Source organism: Cervus canadensis, chromosome 2 (assembly GCF_019320065.1).
Source record: "Cervus canadensis isolate Bull #8, Minnesota chromosome 2, ASM1932006v1, whole genome shotgun sequence".
Lineage (NCBI taxonomy): Eukaryota > Metazoa > Chordata > Mammalia > Artiodactyla > Cervidae > Cervus > Cervus canadensis.
In genome coordinates this window covers 89,133,887-89,150,504 of record NC_057387.1, presented here as the reverse complement: position 1 = coordinate 89,150,504, position 16,618 = coordinate 89,133,887, and the positions used below count along the sequence as shown (strand labels likewise).

The 16,618-nt window shown below is 43.0% G+C and overlaps 1 protein-coding gene across 3 annotated transcripts in view; it reads right to left on the bottom strand.

Moving 5' to 3' along the window:
- Positions 1–640: 640 nt before the first annotated feature.
- Positions 641–16,618, bottom strand: part of ORC1 (origin recognition complex subunit 1) — a 35,446-nt gene continuing 19,468 nt past the window's right edge. For 2 of the 3 annotated variants that reach the window (XM_043461321.1, XM_043461322.1), the window contains 9 exons: positions 12,866–12,963; positions 11,971–12,072; positions 11,399–11,570; positions 10,591–10,698; positions 10,179–10,328; positions 9,375–9,494; positions 4,721–4,890; positions 3,668–3,755; positions 641–1,869 (listed from right to left, as the gene is read on the bottom strand). In XM_043461321.1, coding sequence (XP_043317256.1) covers positions 1,675–1,869; positions 3,668–3,755; positions 4,721–4,890; positions 9,375–9,494; positions 10,179–10,328; positions 10,591–10,698; positions 11,399–11,570; positions 11,971–12,072; positions 12,866–12,963 — 1,203 coding nt within the window. In that variant the 3' untranslated portion in view covers positions 641–1,674. The remainder of the gene's footprint in view (positions 1,870–3,667; positions 3,756–4,720; positions 4,891–9,374; positions 9,495–10,178; positions 10,329–10,590; positions 10,699–11,398; positions 11,571–11,970; positions 12,073–12,865; positions 12,964–16,618) is intronic. The other variant, XM_043461323.1, reaches the window with a different exon arrangement.

Below are 16,618 nucleotides of genomic sequence, written 5' to 3'. Positions count from 1 at the left end.
TACTTTTCATTTCTGTATGGTATCTCATAGTATGAAAATAATTCACTTTTCCAATGGCTTGCCATTACAGTGCTATGGATGTTCTTATACATTCCTTGTGTATATGTATGTGTTTCTCTAGGGTGTATTTCTAGCAGTGGAATTGCTGGCTAATAGGATTTTATAGACTAAAAATTACCAAATCATCTCCAATGCAGTTGTCTTAGTTTACACTTACATCAATGAGGCATTTGGGTTCTAATTGTTCTATATTACCATGGAAAGATTTTTTAATAGATATGAAAGTGTTTTGACTTGCAGGCGTCTTTTACTACGTTTCTAATTTGTTGGCCATTCATGTTTCTTACTCTGTTTACCCATTTTCCCTTTTTCTTATTGTAACATACTTTATTCTGATACCCTTAGTCCATTGCATGCAGTTTTAAATACATGCATGTGTATTAGTTGCAGATGTTATATTTCACTCAGTGCCTTATCATGATTCTCCTAAGAACAAGGACATTCTTCTACACAACCACAATAATTTGTCACACTCATAAAACTTGACATTTATATAATCCTATTACCTAATATGAATATAGTCCATAATAATGCTTATAACTGTATTAATGTCTTAAATCCATGACCCAAAGTCCTCACATCTATTTAGCTATTTAGCTCTTTTTATTAGGTAAATTTTGATTTACCTGATAATTTTTTTTATTGGTAGGTTCACAGCAAACATTTCTGGCAGGACTATGACATGGATGATGTGTTTTCCTCAGCCCCTGACATCAGGTTTTTAGATGTCAGTTTGTTCAGTTGTTGGTTTATCAGAATTAACTTGTAAAGTTACACAAAAAACCCTATCAAGATTTTAATCAGAATTTATTTAAATTAAGAGATTAATTATATCTCTTTATTATTAATAGATTTATTCCTAGGTTCCTTAAGTTTTTGTGCCATCTAAGTGATTTTTAAAGATTTTTTTATGATAGATGGTACCTTTTTAAAAATTCCATTTTCTACTATTTGTTGCTAGGGATTATTTATTACTGATATTATTTCCAACAGTTCTTTTTTATACACTAAGTATGTTACACCCACATTGTTCAAAAGTTAAAAGAAACATAATGACATACAGTGAAAGACTTCCTCTAGCCCTGAAGGTAGCCATCTCAGAGGCAACCAATATAACTAATTCTTTACTCTCTTGGAACTATTTTTTTTTATAAACAGTATTTATTTATTTGGCTGTGATGGATCTTACATGTAGGATCTAGTTTCTCGACCAGGGATCAAATCCAGGCCCACAGAGTCCTAGCCACTGGACCACCACGGAAGTCCCCTGGAACTATTTTATATAGATACAGTAATTGCATTTATATACATACAGTAATTGTATTTATATACATGGTATTTTACCATTAAATAAATGGCAGGGCTACTAACAGAAATAAAAGCCAGAGAGAGGGCCTACTGTAGGAAGGACGGTGTGTGGTTTTATAATTTGATATTTATAATGACTGTAAAACTTCCCAAACACCCCGGAAAAAGTAAATGATTTAATGGAAAATCCCAAAATACATGAAATCCCAAAGCCATTTCCATACTTTGCTACAATGATTCCATGTGCTTAGAAAAAGGAAATAGGGCTCCTTAAAAACAGATCACAGTCCTTCCTTGTGAAGCCCTTCACTCCTCTTTCAGAGCATACAGCACATCATCCTGGCTGACGTTGAGCCGCACCCGAAGGAGCACATCATTCCTGCTAGGCTCCACGAGGAGGAGACGGCAGGCACCCAGGCGAGAGCACACCGCCATCGTCTCCGACATGGTGGGGTACGGGAGGCCCTCCATCCTGCACAGAGCCACATGTTGAACGTATACCTGAAACAAAAAGCAAACCTGAGGTCAGCTAGTCAGAAAGGTAGTCCTGGGTCTGTAGCCAATCATTATTTCTTCTTTTGGGAAACTGAGACACTTCTTCCCCAGGATACTCAGGACCCCAGAAGGGAACCAAGGGGTGTCCCACTGCGATGAAAAGACAGGGACAGAATGTAGTATTGGCCTCAGGATCAGAAAATAGCAGGTCTGAACCCTGGTTCTACCAATTACCTAAATAAGCAAACTGGGCCAGTTATTTCACTTTTTAAGCTTCAGTTTTATCTATTAAATATAAGATATTCCTCACGAGTTAATAGATATGAAATGCCTAGTAATTGTCACAGCTGTACAAACAGTCCTCATCTCCAGGGGCTGATGGGTCCAATCGAGATTGTCACAATTCAAGTCAAATTTTGCTATACGGGCATTTTTCCTTGGCAGAAACAGTGAGCAGGTGCCAAGGTATGACCCTTGGAAAAGTCAAAAGTCCAGAGAGAATACAAGACACTGTGCAGAAGAGCTATCTCAGGCTTTAGAAAACCAGTAACAGGCAAAACATGATTAGCAACTAAATATTTAAAAATAGAACTTGGGACTTCCCTGGTAGTCCAGGGAAGAGTCCACCTGCCAATGCAGGGGACATGGGTTCGATCCCTGGTTCAGAAAGATTCCCCATGCCTCAGGGCAGCTAAGCCCACGCAGCACAACTACTGAGCCTGCAAACCCACAGCCTGTGCTCTGCCACAGAAGAAGCCACCACAGTGAGGAGCCCGAGCGCCGCAACAAAGAGGAGCCCCTGCTCGCCACAGAGAAAACCCAAGAGTAGCAACCAAGACCCAGAGCAGCCAAACATAAATAAATGAAGAAAACCTGGAAGGAAATGTTTTCCTGACTTCTCTATTTATCTAAAACATACTCATACACACAGACATACAAACTGCTGGGTATTTACTCAAACATCTTTGATAATTCATCTTCAAAGGCAGCTCAGTACCTATGCACACAGTTGCAAACAAACCTCACCTCCGCCAGTGCCTAGCAACCAACTTAGAACTGGTGCAGACCAGGGGAATCGGACCGTTTAATTAAAACAGAGCATAGCGAAGGCCTGAGGCAGGTGTCGATGCGATGTGATTTCTACCCAGTGCTCTGAATGTCAAAGTGAAGAAATTCAACAAAGCACAGGTAAATGGCAGGAGTAACTATGACTCTCTTAAGATAGCCAAAATGCCTTGTCATCTAATTAGTGACTCGCATGAATGGATCAAAGAGATTCCCACTGTCTCTACCTACTATCCCTCGAAACCACAGCCAAAGGAATGGGCTTGGCAGAATCAGTGGGGAAAGAAGACCCTACTGAACTTGACTCTAGTGTGGCAAGGTGAAGAGACATGAGAGGTGTAGAATAAGTGGGAGGCCCCCAGCTCACTAAGGCATGAGCCCTAACGATTCCTTTACTTGATATAATTGAAATTATGCTCAGAGCGTTTGGGCTGGTCTTTGTGATTTGTTTTTAAACAAGGGTCATTCTGAGAGCCATGCCTCCCAATATACCATAAGCTGTATCGGGGCAGTAACTTTTGTTCATCTGTGAATCTCCCACTCGCATAAAAGTATCTGGCACATAGTAAACCTTCAATCTCATATGCAGAAATCATTTGCTGTAAGTCTCTTCTCATGCAATACAATATGGTTTTATTTTCAATACACCAGCTCAATAAAAATGAGCTGGTTTGATATTCCCACATATTTTAAAGGCACCAGACCAAAATCTATGATTTTTGAAAAACAGATCAATCACCTGTTGAAATGTTGCTTCCTCCAGTCCTGATCGACGGAACTCTGCAAGGATGGCTCTCAGAAAGCTCTGTTCCAGAACGGAGGAATTTCTTAAAGAAAATGAGGAAATGTGAATTCTCCGAAGTGGCTGCACAGTAAGTCCCCTACATGTGAACCTTCAAAGACACGAATGTGCATCTGGTTCCAGCAAGGAACCAGAACCTGTGCCGTCAACCTCAGGGTGAGTGAAGTGGCCGCCTGCCCTCCGTCTCCTATTGCTGATGATCCTTCAGCTCTACCATCTCCCACCTCCTCTCCCCGTTCTAGTCAGTAACTCTTCTTGCCTGTTCACTGGTCGCCAGCTCCTGTAAGCCAGGTGTCGAACTGTACTATATACTTCTGTAAGATGAAAAAATGTTTTCCTTATTTTGTGGTGTTGTTTTTTATGTATTATTTATGTGAAAATATAAGCCTATTACAGTACAGTACTATATAGCCAATTGTGCTAGTTGGGTACCTAGGCTAACTTTGTTGGACTTATGAACGCACTCTCAGAACAGAACTCGTTTGTATGTAGGGGACTCCCTGTATCACCAACCTGGAGAAAAGTCAAATAAAGATATTCTGTGTCTTTAGAGAAGAGACAGGAAAAAACTTGGAACTGTTTCCTCCTATGTTCTTATATTATTTGGCAGGGATTCCCCTCCCCCCGCCAAAGTCTCAAAATGATATGAAAAATACCACTTTGGAAGTGTGGGAACACAGCAAGTTTATCTGGACAAGTACCAGCACTCCCATTACATGGCTGAGTACGTCATTCAAAGTTAGAGAATAGCTACTTCGATCTTATTTCCACAGCACTTTACTTCATAAACACCTATGGTGTAACTCAATATATCATACTAGGATTACATTTCTGTCTCTCTGACTAGACTATGTCCCTTAAGAAAAAGAACAGCATTGTCAGTAAATGTAGGTTGAATGAGTAAAAGCTTTGAAAGGAAAACATGCTTCTATGGCCCTCTTCAGTGGTCCTCCGAGGGAGGTTGGGAGTCAGGAGGCAGAAGGGTCTTACTTGATGGCAGTGATATATGATGATGAAAACATCTCATCTATGGCTTCTAGTAAATGGGCTGTAGTGACCAGGCCAGGGGAGTCGGGCTTCTGGCAGGAGAACTCACAGATCTCTGTGGCACGCCTACAAATGTCCAGGCAGCGTCGTGCATCTCCAGAGAGGGCTGCTACCTACAAGAGGCAATATTTTATTCCTTGAGGTCCCCTTGTCACCTCAACCCATGAGAAAAACCAACTGATTCTGTGTTCAGCTAAAAAGGAAAGGTAGGGGGACTTTCCTGGTGGTCCAGTGGTTAAGAGTTCGCCTTCCGATGCATGGGGTGAGCGTTGGATCCCTGGTCAGGGAGTTAAGATCCCACATACTTCTTGGGCATGGAACAGAAGCAACATTGCAACAAATTCAATAAAGACGAATGGACTTAAGCCTGAAATTAAGTACTTAGCCCTTTCCGGGGACCTGGTGGGAGCACAGATATACTGTAAATTATTATACTGTGTCTGGAACTCTTCCCCTGGTCCACACCTTTGTCTTGGCTTTACAGATAATTCCAGAATGGAAAAGGCAGAAATTCTCAGCTGTATTTAATAATAGAGAAATGAAGAAATCTACAAGAAGAGACCCTTGGCCCAAGATTATTATTGAACCATCTGGAAAAACAAGGGTCTGTTCCTTGCATAAAGAGAAAAAGCCAAAAGACTGAAGTGGAGCCTATTTTGCCACAGCCTGAGGCTCATAGCACGTGGTGAATTTTGGAAACCACCTGGCCAATGGCTAAATGAACCAGAATCAAGAAAGGAAGGAAGCCATGAAACTGGAGGACCCAGAGGAATCCGTGATTAGATGAGTCAGATCAATCCCCCACGCCAATGGCTGTACTTTTGTGCCTGCCCTTCCCTGTGCACTGGGGCTGAGGGCCTCCTGGGCTCCCTTCACGGGGAGGCCTGTACTCTCTCCCGAGGTGACATAGGCGGGCACTTGCATTTTAAATTGCACTGAGGGAACTCTTGGACTCAGCACTGTCTGCAGGGATCTCTGTTTCTGCATTCCCAGTGCTTGCCAGCAATGCCGTCATTTGCCTAATGACCACTGCAGGCGATGACATCCTGTTCGATGGTATCCCAAAAGAACTATTTTCTTCCAAAATTTATACAACATCAGGTTTAAAAAAGCAAACTGTAGGGATTTCTCTGGTGGTCCAGTGGCTAAAGCTCTGTGCTCCCAATACAGGGAGCCCGGGAGTCCATCTCTGGTTGGGGAACTAGATCCCACATGCCACAACTAAGTGTTCACATGTTACAACTAAAGATCCTGTGTGCTACATCTAAGAGGCAGCACAACCAAATAAACAGATAAATATTGAAACAAATCAAAAATAAAGTGATAACATTAAAAAATAGAAAAGCAAATTATATAGGTATATACACATACACCAAACTAGGACATTAAAAAGAGTTATTTCTGGGAAGTGGGATTATAGGAGTTTTTATGTTTTCTATTTGTTTTCAGAATTCAACTAAAAGACATTCAAATACTTTTGGGTCACTTTTTCAGTGACCCAAGACAGAAATATGAACAGCAGTGTATATTATTCCCTCCTTCTAATCCCCCATATTCAGCTGGTGAGGATGTCCTGGGGGGGTTTCCTATCTTTCCTCCTTTCCTCATGTGAAGCAGCTCCATACAGTGGATAATAGCAGGGACTCAAGGGGCTGCTGCAGAGGTCTAGAATCAAGAGTGGGCAGGGGACCCTGGGAAGCAAGAAAACACCCAAAGCAGCTCCCCTCCAAGGGCCTGAGTCTTGGTGACCATAAGCACTCTTTCTGACTGCTGCTGGTGTGAGGGAGTAAAAAAAAAAAGCTGGGGACACCAAACATGGAATCTAAGAAGACATTGCATAAACTTGGGGTCCAAACACCACCACACCCCCAGTATGAGTGTGAATGAGAGACTCTTCATGCAGAAGGGATGGTAAGAAAAATGACCTGTGTGACTTCGGTGTTGGGAGGGGGTGTAAGGGGAAAAAAAATCCTCTGAGTCTTTGCAACCACAACCCCTCATGTGGATCTGCAGTTCAAATTCATGTTGTGTCTCCTAAAAACCCTCAGTGGAGAATTTTGTTTAAAAATGGTCACCGTTGGCAGTGCCCCTCAGTAACTACAGAAGCGCAAAACGAACTAAATGAATTCAAGTTCAACGCAGGCCTCAATCAACTTCCAGATAAAGCTCTAAGGAGCAAAACACAAAAAAACAAGGAAACAAGGCCATATAGACGTGGCCTTGTTTATAGAAGTGATAGAAGTAAACTCACAAAGACGTCAGATATCATAACTACAAGATAAACAATATAGGTATGTTTGTTTTTATGTTAAGAAACAAGAGAGGTTTGAAATTACAGGCAAGAGTTTTGGGTAAAAACAGCAGCCAAATGTGAAGCCTTCTGAAACATTATTTAAAGACCAAGAACCCTAAATAAGCAAGCAACTGGAGAGCAGTAAACAATATAACTCTGCAAGTTAGAAAGAGGTCGCAGGGTAGTAGTGGTTGACTTAGCTGACTGTAGAAGGCCCAGTCCTAAATCAGTAGTGAGGAATCCAAGAACAAACCTAAAGCTACCCTAAAAATCTTCAAAACACTCAAATTGTTAGTGGTACTGGAACTGGGGGTAAAGAGGGAACTTTGTCTAAAACGAGGAGGACTGGTTGAAAGTTAAGAAACTGATGCCCTAGATTAGGAATCAGTACAGTATGGCCTGCCACGTTTTTGTAAATAAAGTTTTACTGGAATACAGCTTTGCACATTTGTTTACGTGGCTGCTTTTTCACAATTTAAGGGCAGGACTGAATAGTGGTAATAGACCATTATGGCCCACAAAACCAGAGGGATGGGATGGGGAGGGAGTTGGGAGTGGGGTTCAGGAGGGGGAACACATGTACACCCATGGCGGATTCAAGTCAATGTATGGCAAAACTAATACAATGTTGTAAAGTAAAATAAACAAACAATTTAAAAACAAAAGAAGTTTGTTGACCCTTGCCTAGGCCTCCCCCCCATTTCATGCTGTTGGGTGAACATTCGAGCAATATTCTGTGAGAAAATGTTGTGCCTTGGTAATTTGTGCTGTTTCCATAAAACGCTCTGCCCTGGAGATTATCTCACTTACACCATAGCAGGAGACCAGAAATTTATTCTCAAGCAAAGATAAACAAAGTTGATCAACCTGGAACACTAGCAATTGTTGCAAAGAAGGGGATGTCCCTTACTAAATATAGACAGTTACTATTTGCATACTGAATTTGAAGACCTCCACCCTCCCTGACTCCAGCTCACCTCCCCTGGTCAAAGGAAGAAAACAACCTCAAATAAGTAGGATGGTGCATAAAAGGCCCACTCAGAGGGGAAAGAACTTTTAGAAACTGTATGACTGCTGCGGTAGAACTGATGCTTTTGAACTGTGGTGCTGGAGAAGACTCTTGAGAGTCCCCTAGAGTGCAAGGAGATCAAACCAGTCCATCCTAAAGGAAATCAGTCCTGAATATTCATTGGAAGGACTGATGCTGAAGCTCCAATACTGTGGCCACCTGATGCGAAGAACTGACTCATTGGAAAAGACCCTGATGCTGGGAAAGATTGAAGGCAGGAGGAGAAGGGGACCATAGAGGATGAGATGGTTGGATGCTATCACCGATGCAATGGACATGAGTTTGAGCAAGCTCTGGGAATTAGTGATGGACAGGGAAGCCTACCGTGCTGCAGTCCATGGGTTCGCAAAGAGTAGGACACGACTGAGCGACTGAACTGAACTGAGGGGTGGAGAAACTCTACCCAAAAGAGCGGGTAGAGAGTAACTTTGAGGCTGTCTCTCCTGGAAAGCATAGCTTGGAGATAAACACCATATCTGGCTCTCTGCTGACCCTGATACTTAACAGAGTGCCTAGCTCTGAGCACATGTTATAGACATGTGTTGCTGCTATAGCCATTCAGAATTTACATTGTTTCTGGCAAGAAACTAGAAACAAGTTTACAATTCTTTTAAGTGCTGAAATACTGTGGCTGTGTGGTTTCTCATGTTCAGCCCCAGGTAGACATTTAACCTGCTTTGTTCCTCAGCCACCTCAGAGAAGTCTTAGTGGAATCTCAGTTGGCATTCTATTCTCCCAGTGGGCCTCAAGTGGGAGAATGCCACATGTCATACCCACCACAGAGCCATGCACCCTGCTAGGCACATTACAGACACGCTCTCATTTAATTCCCACAATGACCCTATGACATAGCTATTTTTCAGAAGAAAACTGGAGCCCAGAGGTTTTAAAGTAACTTTTCTATAACTTGCCACACACTTATTAGAGTCAGAATTCAAACCAGGTTTGTCTACCCCACTGACTATGTTGCCCTTCTAATTATACAAAGCACTCTGAATTAACTAATCTTCATTCATATATATATATAAGCCCATCATACTCAGAGCCTTTTAATAATTAATCATACAATAAGCTTAAGGAATTTTTCAGAATTTTGTTTCTATTTTCTGGAATTTGTTTTTACAGGACTTCCTAATTTTTTCTTCACCTCCAGAGCACCCAGCCTAGGGCCTAACATGGGCAGGTGGTCAGCAAACACTGTCAGTGTGGCTAGGGGCTCCACAAAGGCGACTTACCTTCCTGGCTACCAGCTGGATGGTATCATCCTCAAAAGCCTTTACATGTCTGAGTCGGGACATTAGGATCTGCTGCAGCTGGCTGTGAGTATAGGGCTGGAAGGACATCCTGGTCAGACCCTGGGGAGTCAAGACGACAGAGGAACAAGTTCATGGATTTCCCACTCGGACAGTCCTGGTGGAAAGCCACTTGCAAATCCCCCAAACCAAGTCTCAGATAACAATTTACACATTTCATCCCAGGACTACCACTGCTTCCAGCTCCTTTTGTTACTGACAATGGCCCGTGGGACCCTGTAGGGCAGTAGTTCTCAACGATTTTTTCATTTAGCTTAAAAGAAACTTTTATTCTACTGGAATCATTTACTAGTAGATCTGAGCAGAGGTGCTCTCATTAGAGCTGGAGGGAGGATCTTCGGCTCTACGACATCGGCTGAGCTTCTGGTTTCACGTCTACTGAACCACAAGGTCCACAAGGCCAGAGACCGGGTCTGTCCTGTTCACTGCCATATTTCGTGCGTCTAACACTGCCTGCCAAGGGGTAAGCACTTAAATATTTTTTTAAAATAATTAAACCTTTAGTGCTCTGTGCAGTTTGAGTGCAGAGGTAGTAGAACCCCAAGAAGATACGTTTGCAGAAAACCATGCAATGGTGACATATTTAATTCTAATGTAGAAATTATCAGAATTTCAGAAATCACATTTCTTACTTTTCCCCATCTATTTTAGATCCTATGTATTCATTTTTGCAGAACTCCTTGGCCCAGCTTTGGGACTATAAGAACAGCTTGAGAATGGCCCTACCAGTCGGCTGGACACCCGGTTCATCATGATGCGCTCTGGCAGGTCCATGGTGTTAGCAATGGTCAGGACCACAAGGCGGGCCTCCTTGTGAGTGGGCCAGTCAAAGAGATTGTACATTACGTCTTGTTTCTGGGTCCACAAAAGGTCAAGCTGCCAGGAACAGAGAGAGACACAGGGTCAACCACAGAGAATGAGCCGGACCCCAGAGAGAAGCCGGGCACTGCTGCTTTCGCAGCACGTGCCCTCAGGTCACACCACCTGAGCAGCAAGGATGTCGAAGGACACATGCCCCTCCCCACCAGAGAATGTGCCCAAGTGAAGGAGAAGGGAGCCAGGACTTCCCTCCTGCCTTGTATCGGCTCCCGCGCCCCAGTCAAGAGCCACTCCGGTCCTCCCGTGGGTGCCTTCTCACCTCATCCACAAGCAGCACGGTGGTTTCCTGAGAGGACCCTTGAGCGCAGAATCGCTTAGCCAGCAGTTTTGCTGCGTGGTTGGCTGTTGCCCTTTTACCTGTCAGCTTCTGCAGTGAGGGGGAAAAGAATGGGTGTGGTACACTATAAGGATTTGACTCCCCTTTTAAGAGTTTAAAGTTAAATCTGCCTATAGAGGAAGCTATTTAGCCTGAGGACTTCAGTATCCTACCCTCTGTCTTCCACCGGGAGGAGAAGAGACGGCCACAAGAGACATAAATTGTGTCTGAAATGCACACGAGCCACAGGGCAATCCCAGAAGCCCCTCCAGAATCATCACTGCATGACTGGACATTACTTCTTCCAGGACAGCAGCTAGTGAGTCAAAGAGTGAGACTCAAATTCCAGCCTACCCTTTTCCAGTTTACTGCCACGCCTGCTGTATACAAATGGTTTTCACCCTCCTGGTTAAGTACTAGCTCCCAGACTTCAAGGTCCTTGAGGACATGAATTCTGCCTTCTTTGCCCTTTCTACTGCTACACGTACGGCAAGTTGAAAACATGTTATATGCACAAAACTAAGTAAACCTTTCCCTTTTCATGTGCCACCCAGAAACTGTATTTTTCAAAAAGCCCAAATTGGAATTCCCTGGCAATCCAGTGGCTGAGACTCTCTGCACTTTCACTGCTGAGGGCCTGGGCTGAATCCCTGGTTGGGGAACTAGGATCCTGCAAGCTGCTTGACCAAAAAAAAAAAAACACCCCAAACCAAAACAAAATAAACAAGAAGGCCCAACCAGCTCTGCTCACCTGTAAGATCTGCACGTAGACTTGGTGGGGTTCTGTCAGCTTCATGCCATTGACCTCAATGTATTGAAAGGGAGGAACGTCACCGTCTTGGGCTGCCTGCTGCAGGCAGCGCATCACCTCGTGCACAGTGGCAGTCTTCCCTGTCCCAGGGACCCCGGAGATGTACATGCACCTGGGGCAAGAGGAGAAGACCCCGGGCTAGGTCTGTGTAGCTGCGTCACACTATCATCAGTTATGAGTATGAGAATGTATGCTGAAGGAAGGACAGAGACCCATGAAATGTGGAGGTGGGAGGAATAAGGGTCATTTTTGGAAGCTGACCAGAGCAGGACCTGTTTATATACAGTCACTCATTCCATAGGCAACGCTGTATGCAAAATGCCTCCCCAAAAAGGCCAGAGTTATTTTCTATGTAAGACAAAATTTCTATAGAAATATTCTGATAACAAAAGCTGCTTCAGCAATGAGCTTGCCTGTTTTTCCAACACTAGGGAAAGACTGGTTGAACTGCACCTATGGTGGTGCACTGGCAGGGGCCTCCTGACCATTCTGCCTCCCTCAACACAACTCACCCTCCAGTGCGGTCAAGGAGTTTGCTTTCCACAAAGTTGTAAATGTCTTGGAATTCCTGCTCCCGACAGGGAAGAGACTCGGGTACAGCAGAAACATGCAGCCTACAGTGGTGGTCAATGAGGGAAAAGGAGGACGTTATAAACAATTTACTATCAACTGCATAATAAAGGAAAAGACTTAGCTATAGTTTCTACTGGAAACCTTCATCACAAATCCATAGGAATGCCTTCATTCTTAAACCTCTTCATTTGGCCCTTCCCCACCCAGACAAATTACCCAGTTCAGTGGTTCTAATCAAGAGTACGTATTACTTGGGAGCTTTCCCCAGATCATGTGGGTAGACCTCATCTCACATGAGATTATGATTCAGCTGATTTCTGGCAGGATCTAGGCTTACCTATTTTTAAAAAGTCCCCACAAAGTTCTAAAACGTACTGCAACTGAGAAGCAGTGTCATGACCTTCCATCCCTGAGAAAAGCGTAGCAGTGCACTGCAGACTCCTCCCAGGGCTTGTCCACGTGGCTCATGCAGACACTGCTTGAGAGGTTTCTCCTTTCTAAACATGCACCTTCATTTTACCCTCTACCTTTATTACTGGGCTTCCCTGATAGCTCAGTTGGTAAAGAATCCACCTGCAATGCAGGAGACCCCGGTTGGATTCCTGGGTTGGGAAGATCTGCTGGAGAAGAGATAGGCTACCCACTCCAGTATTCTGGCCTGGAGAATTCCATGGACTGTATAGTCCATGGGGTGGCAAGGAGTCAGACAGGACTGAGCAACTTTCACTTTCTCTGGTATTATATACACAATGACCACAAAGCACTGCCAGTTCACATGAATAAAAGCAGAGGTCTGTTTCGGCCTATCCGAAAGGGGCCCCAGAGCTGTGTCACCTTAGCCGGGCCTCCTCCAGCATGTTGGTGGGCTCCTGGGCAGCCAGGTTTCGGCTGCGGATCCGGGGAGTGGCATCACGTGGTGTTCTGGGCTCAGGCTGAGTTCAAAAGAGGGAAATTTGGATAATCAACAAGGACCTACTGTACAGCACAGGGAACTATACTCAATATTCTGTAATAACCTAAATGGGAAAAGAATCTGAAGAACCGTGGACCTATGTATATGTATATAACTGAATCACTTTGCTGTACGCCTGAAACAAACACAGCATTGTAAATCACCGATACTCCAAAATAAAATAAAGATTTTTAAAAGAGAGAGAACATATTTTTGAAGGGAAAAACAAAGCAAACTCCATCCAGGATGTATCAGCAAATCTGATTGTGATGATCTGATAAAAGGAAGAGAGGTAGTGAGTCAATTCCTCTTAGTATCTTCCTGTATAAAGTACCAAGATTCTCCCTTTCTCCCCTCACATTACACATACATTTTGTTCACAGTCCAAACAATTTCTTATTTATAATTTACATATAGTATTAGGATCTGAAAACACTGTCAGTCTGACTCAATGAAACTATGAGCCATGCCATGTAGGGCCACACAAGACGGACAGGTCACGGTGGAGAGGTCTGACAGAATGTGGTCCACTAGAGAAGGGAATGGCAAACCTCTTCAGTAGTCCTGTCTTGAGAACCCCATGAACAGTATGAAAAGGCAAAAAGATAGGACACTGAAAGTTGAACTTCCCATGTCAGTAGGTGCCCAATATGCTACTGGAGATCAGAGGAGAAACAACTCCAGAAAGAATGAAGAGACACAGCCAAAGCAAAAACAAAACCCAGCTGTGGATGTGACTGGTGATGGAAGTAAAGTCCGATGCTGTAGAGAACAATATTGCATAGGAACCTGGAATGTTAGATCCATGAATCAAGGCAAATTGGAAGTGGTCAAACAGAAGATGGCAAGAGTGAACGTTGACATTTTAGGAATCAGTGAACTAAAATGGAATGGAATGGGTGAATTTAACTCAGATGACCATTATATCTACTACTGTGGGCAAGAATCCCTTAAAAGAAATGGCATAGCCATCATAGTCAACAAAAGAGTCTGAAATGCAGTACTTGGATGCAATCTCAAAAATGATAGAATGATCTCTGTTCATTTCCAAGGCAAACCATTCAATATCACAGTAATCCAAGCCTATGCCCCGACCAGTAATGCTGAAGTTGAACGGTTCTATGAACCTACAAAACCTTTTAGAACTAACACCCAAAAAAGATGTCCTTTTCATTATAGGGGAATGGAATGCAAAAGTAGGAAGTCAAGAAATACCTGGAGTAACAGGCAAATTTGGCCTTGGAGTACAAAATGAAGCAGGGCACAGCTAACAGAGCTTTGCCAAGATAATGCACTGGTCATAGCAAACACCCTCTTCCAACAACACAAGAGAGACTCTACACATGGACATCACCAGATGGTCAATACTGAAATCAGATTGATTATATTCTTTGCAGCCAAAGACGGAGAAGTTCTATACAGTCAGCAAAAACAAGACCAGGAGCTGACTGTGGCTCAGATCATGAACTCCTTATTGCCAAATTCAGACTTAAATTGAAGAAAGTGGGGAAAACCACTAGACCATTCAGGTATGACCTAAATCAAATCCCTTACGATTATACAGTGGAAGTGAGAAATAGATTCAAGGGATTAGATCTGATAGAGTGCCTGAAGAACTATGGATGGAGGTTCGTTACATTGTACAGGAGGCAGGCATCAAGACCATCCCCAAGAAAAAGAAATGCAAAAAGGCAAAATGGTTGTTGGAGGAGGCCTTACAAATAGCCATGAAAAGAAGAAAAGGGAAAGGCTGAGGACAAAAGGAAAGATATACCCATTTGAATGCAGAGTTCCAAAGAATAGCAAGGAGAGATAAGAAAGCCTTCCTCAGTCATCAATGCAAAGAAATAGAGGAAAACAATAGAATGGGAAAGATGAGAGAGCTCTTCAAGAAAAGTAGAGATATCAAGGAAACATTTCATGAAAAGATGGGCACGATAAAGGAAAGAAATGGTATGGACCTAACAGAAGCAGAAGATATTAAGAAGGGGTGGCAAGAATACACAGAAGAACTGTACAAAAAAGACCTTCATGACCCAGATAATCACAATGGTGTGATCACTCACCTAGAGCCAGACATCCTGGAATGTGAAGTCAAGTGGGCGTTATGAAGCATCACTACAAACAAAGCTAGTGGAGGTGATGGAAGTCCAGTTAAGCTATTTCAAATCCCTTTAAAAGACGATGCTGTGAAAGTGCTGCACTCAATATGCCAGCAAATTTGGAAAACTCAGTAGCGGCCACAGGACTGGAAAAGATCAGTTTTCATTCCAATCCCAAAGAAAGGCAATGCCAAAGAATGCTCAACTACCACATAATTGCACTCATCTCACAATTCTCCAAGCCAGGCTTCAACAGTACATGAACCGTGAACTTCCAGATGTTCGAGCTGGTTTTAGAAAAGGCAGAGGAACCAGAGGTCAAATTGCCAACATCTACTGGATCACTGAAAAAGCAAGAGAGTTCCAGAGAAACATCTACTTCTGCTTTATTGACTACGCCAAAGCCTTTGACTGTGTGGATCACAACAAACTGGAAAATTCTTCAAGAGATGAGAATACCAGACCATCTGACCTGTCTCTTGAGAAATCTGTATGCAGGTCATGAAGCAACTGGACATGGAAAAACATACTGGTTCCAAATCAGGAAAGGAGTACATCAAAGCTGTATATTGTCACCCTGCTTATTTAACTTATATGCAGAGTACATCATGAGAAACACTGGGCTGGATGAAGCACAAGCTGGAATCAAGATTGCTGGGAGAAATATCAATAACCTCAGATATGCAGATAATATCACCCTCATGGCAGAAAGTGAAGAATTAAAGAGCCTCTTGATGAAAGTGAAAGAGAGTGAAAATGTTGGCTTAAAACTCAACATTCAGAAGACTAAGATCATGGCGCCTAGTCCCATCACTTCATGGCAAATAATGGGGAAACAGTGGAAATAGGACAGACTTTATTTTTAGGGGCTCCAAAATCACTGCAGATGGTGACTACAGCCATGAAATTAAAAGACGCTTGCTCCTTGGAAGAAAAGTTATGACCAAAACGAGATAACATATTAAAAAGCAGAGACATTATTACTTTGCCAACAAAGGTCCATCTAGTAAAAGCTATTGTTTTTCCAGTAGTCATGTATGGATGTGAGAGTTGGACTATAAAGAAAGCTGAGTGCCAAAGAATTGATGCTTTTAAACTGTGGTATTGGAGAAGACTCTTCCGAGTCCCTTGAACTGCAAGGAGATCCAACCAGTCCATCCTAAAGAAATCAGTCCTGAATCTTCATTGGAAGGGCTGATGCTAAAACTGAAGCTCTAATACTTTGGCCACCTGACGTGAAGAACGGAGTCACTTAAAAAGACCCTGAAGCTGGGAAAGATTGAAGGCGGGAGGAGAAGGGGACGTCAGAGGATGAGATGGTTGGATAGCATCACTAACTCAATGGACATGTGTTTGAGTAGACTCTGGGAGTTGGTGATGGACAGGAAGGCCTGGTGTGCTGCAGTCCATGGAGTCACAAAGATTCAGACATGGCTGAGTGACCGAACTGAACTGAAGTGATGAAGGAATGAATAAAAGTACGGATTATATACTTTTTCAAATAAACTTATCTTAAAAGAAAAATATTAAGAA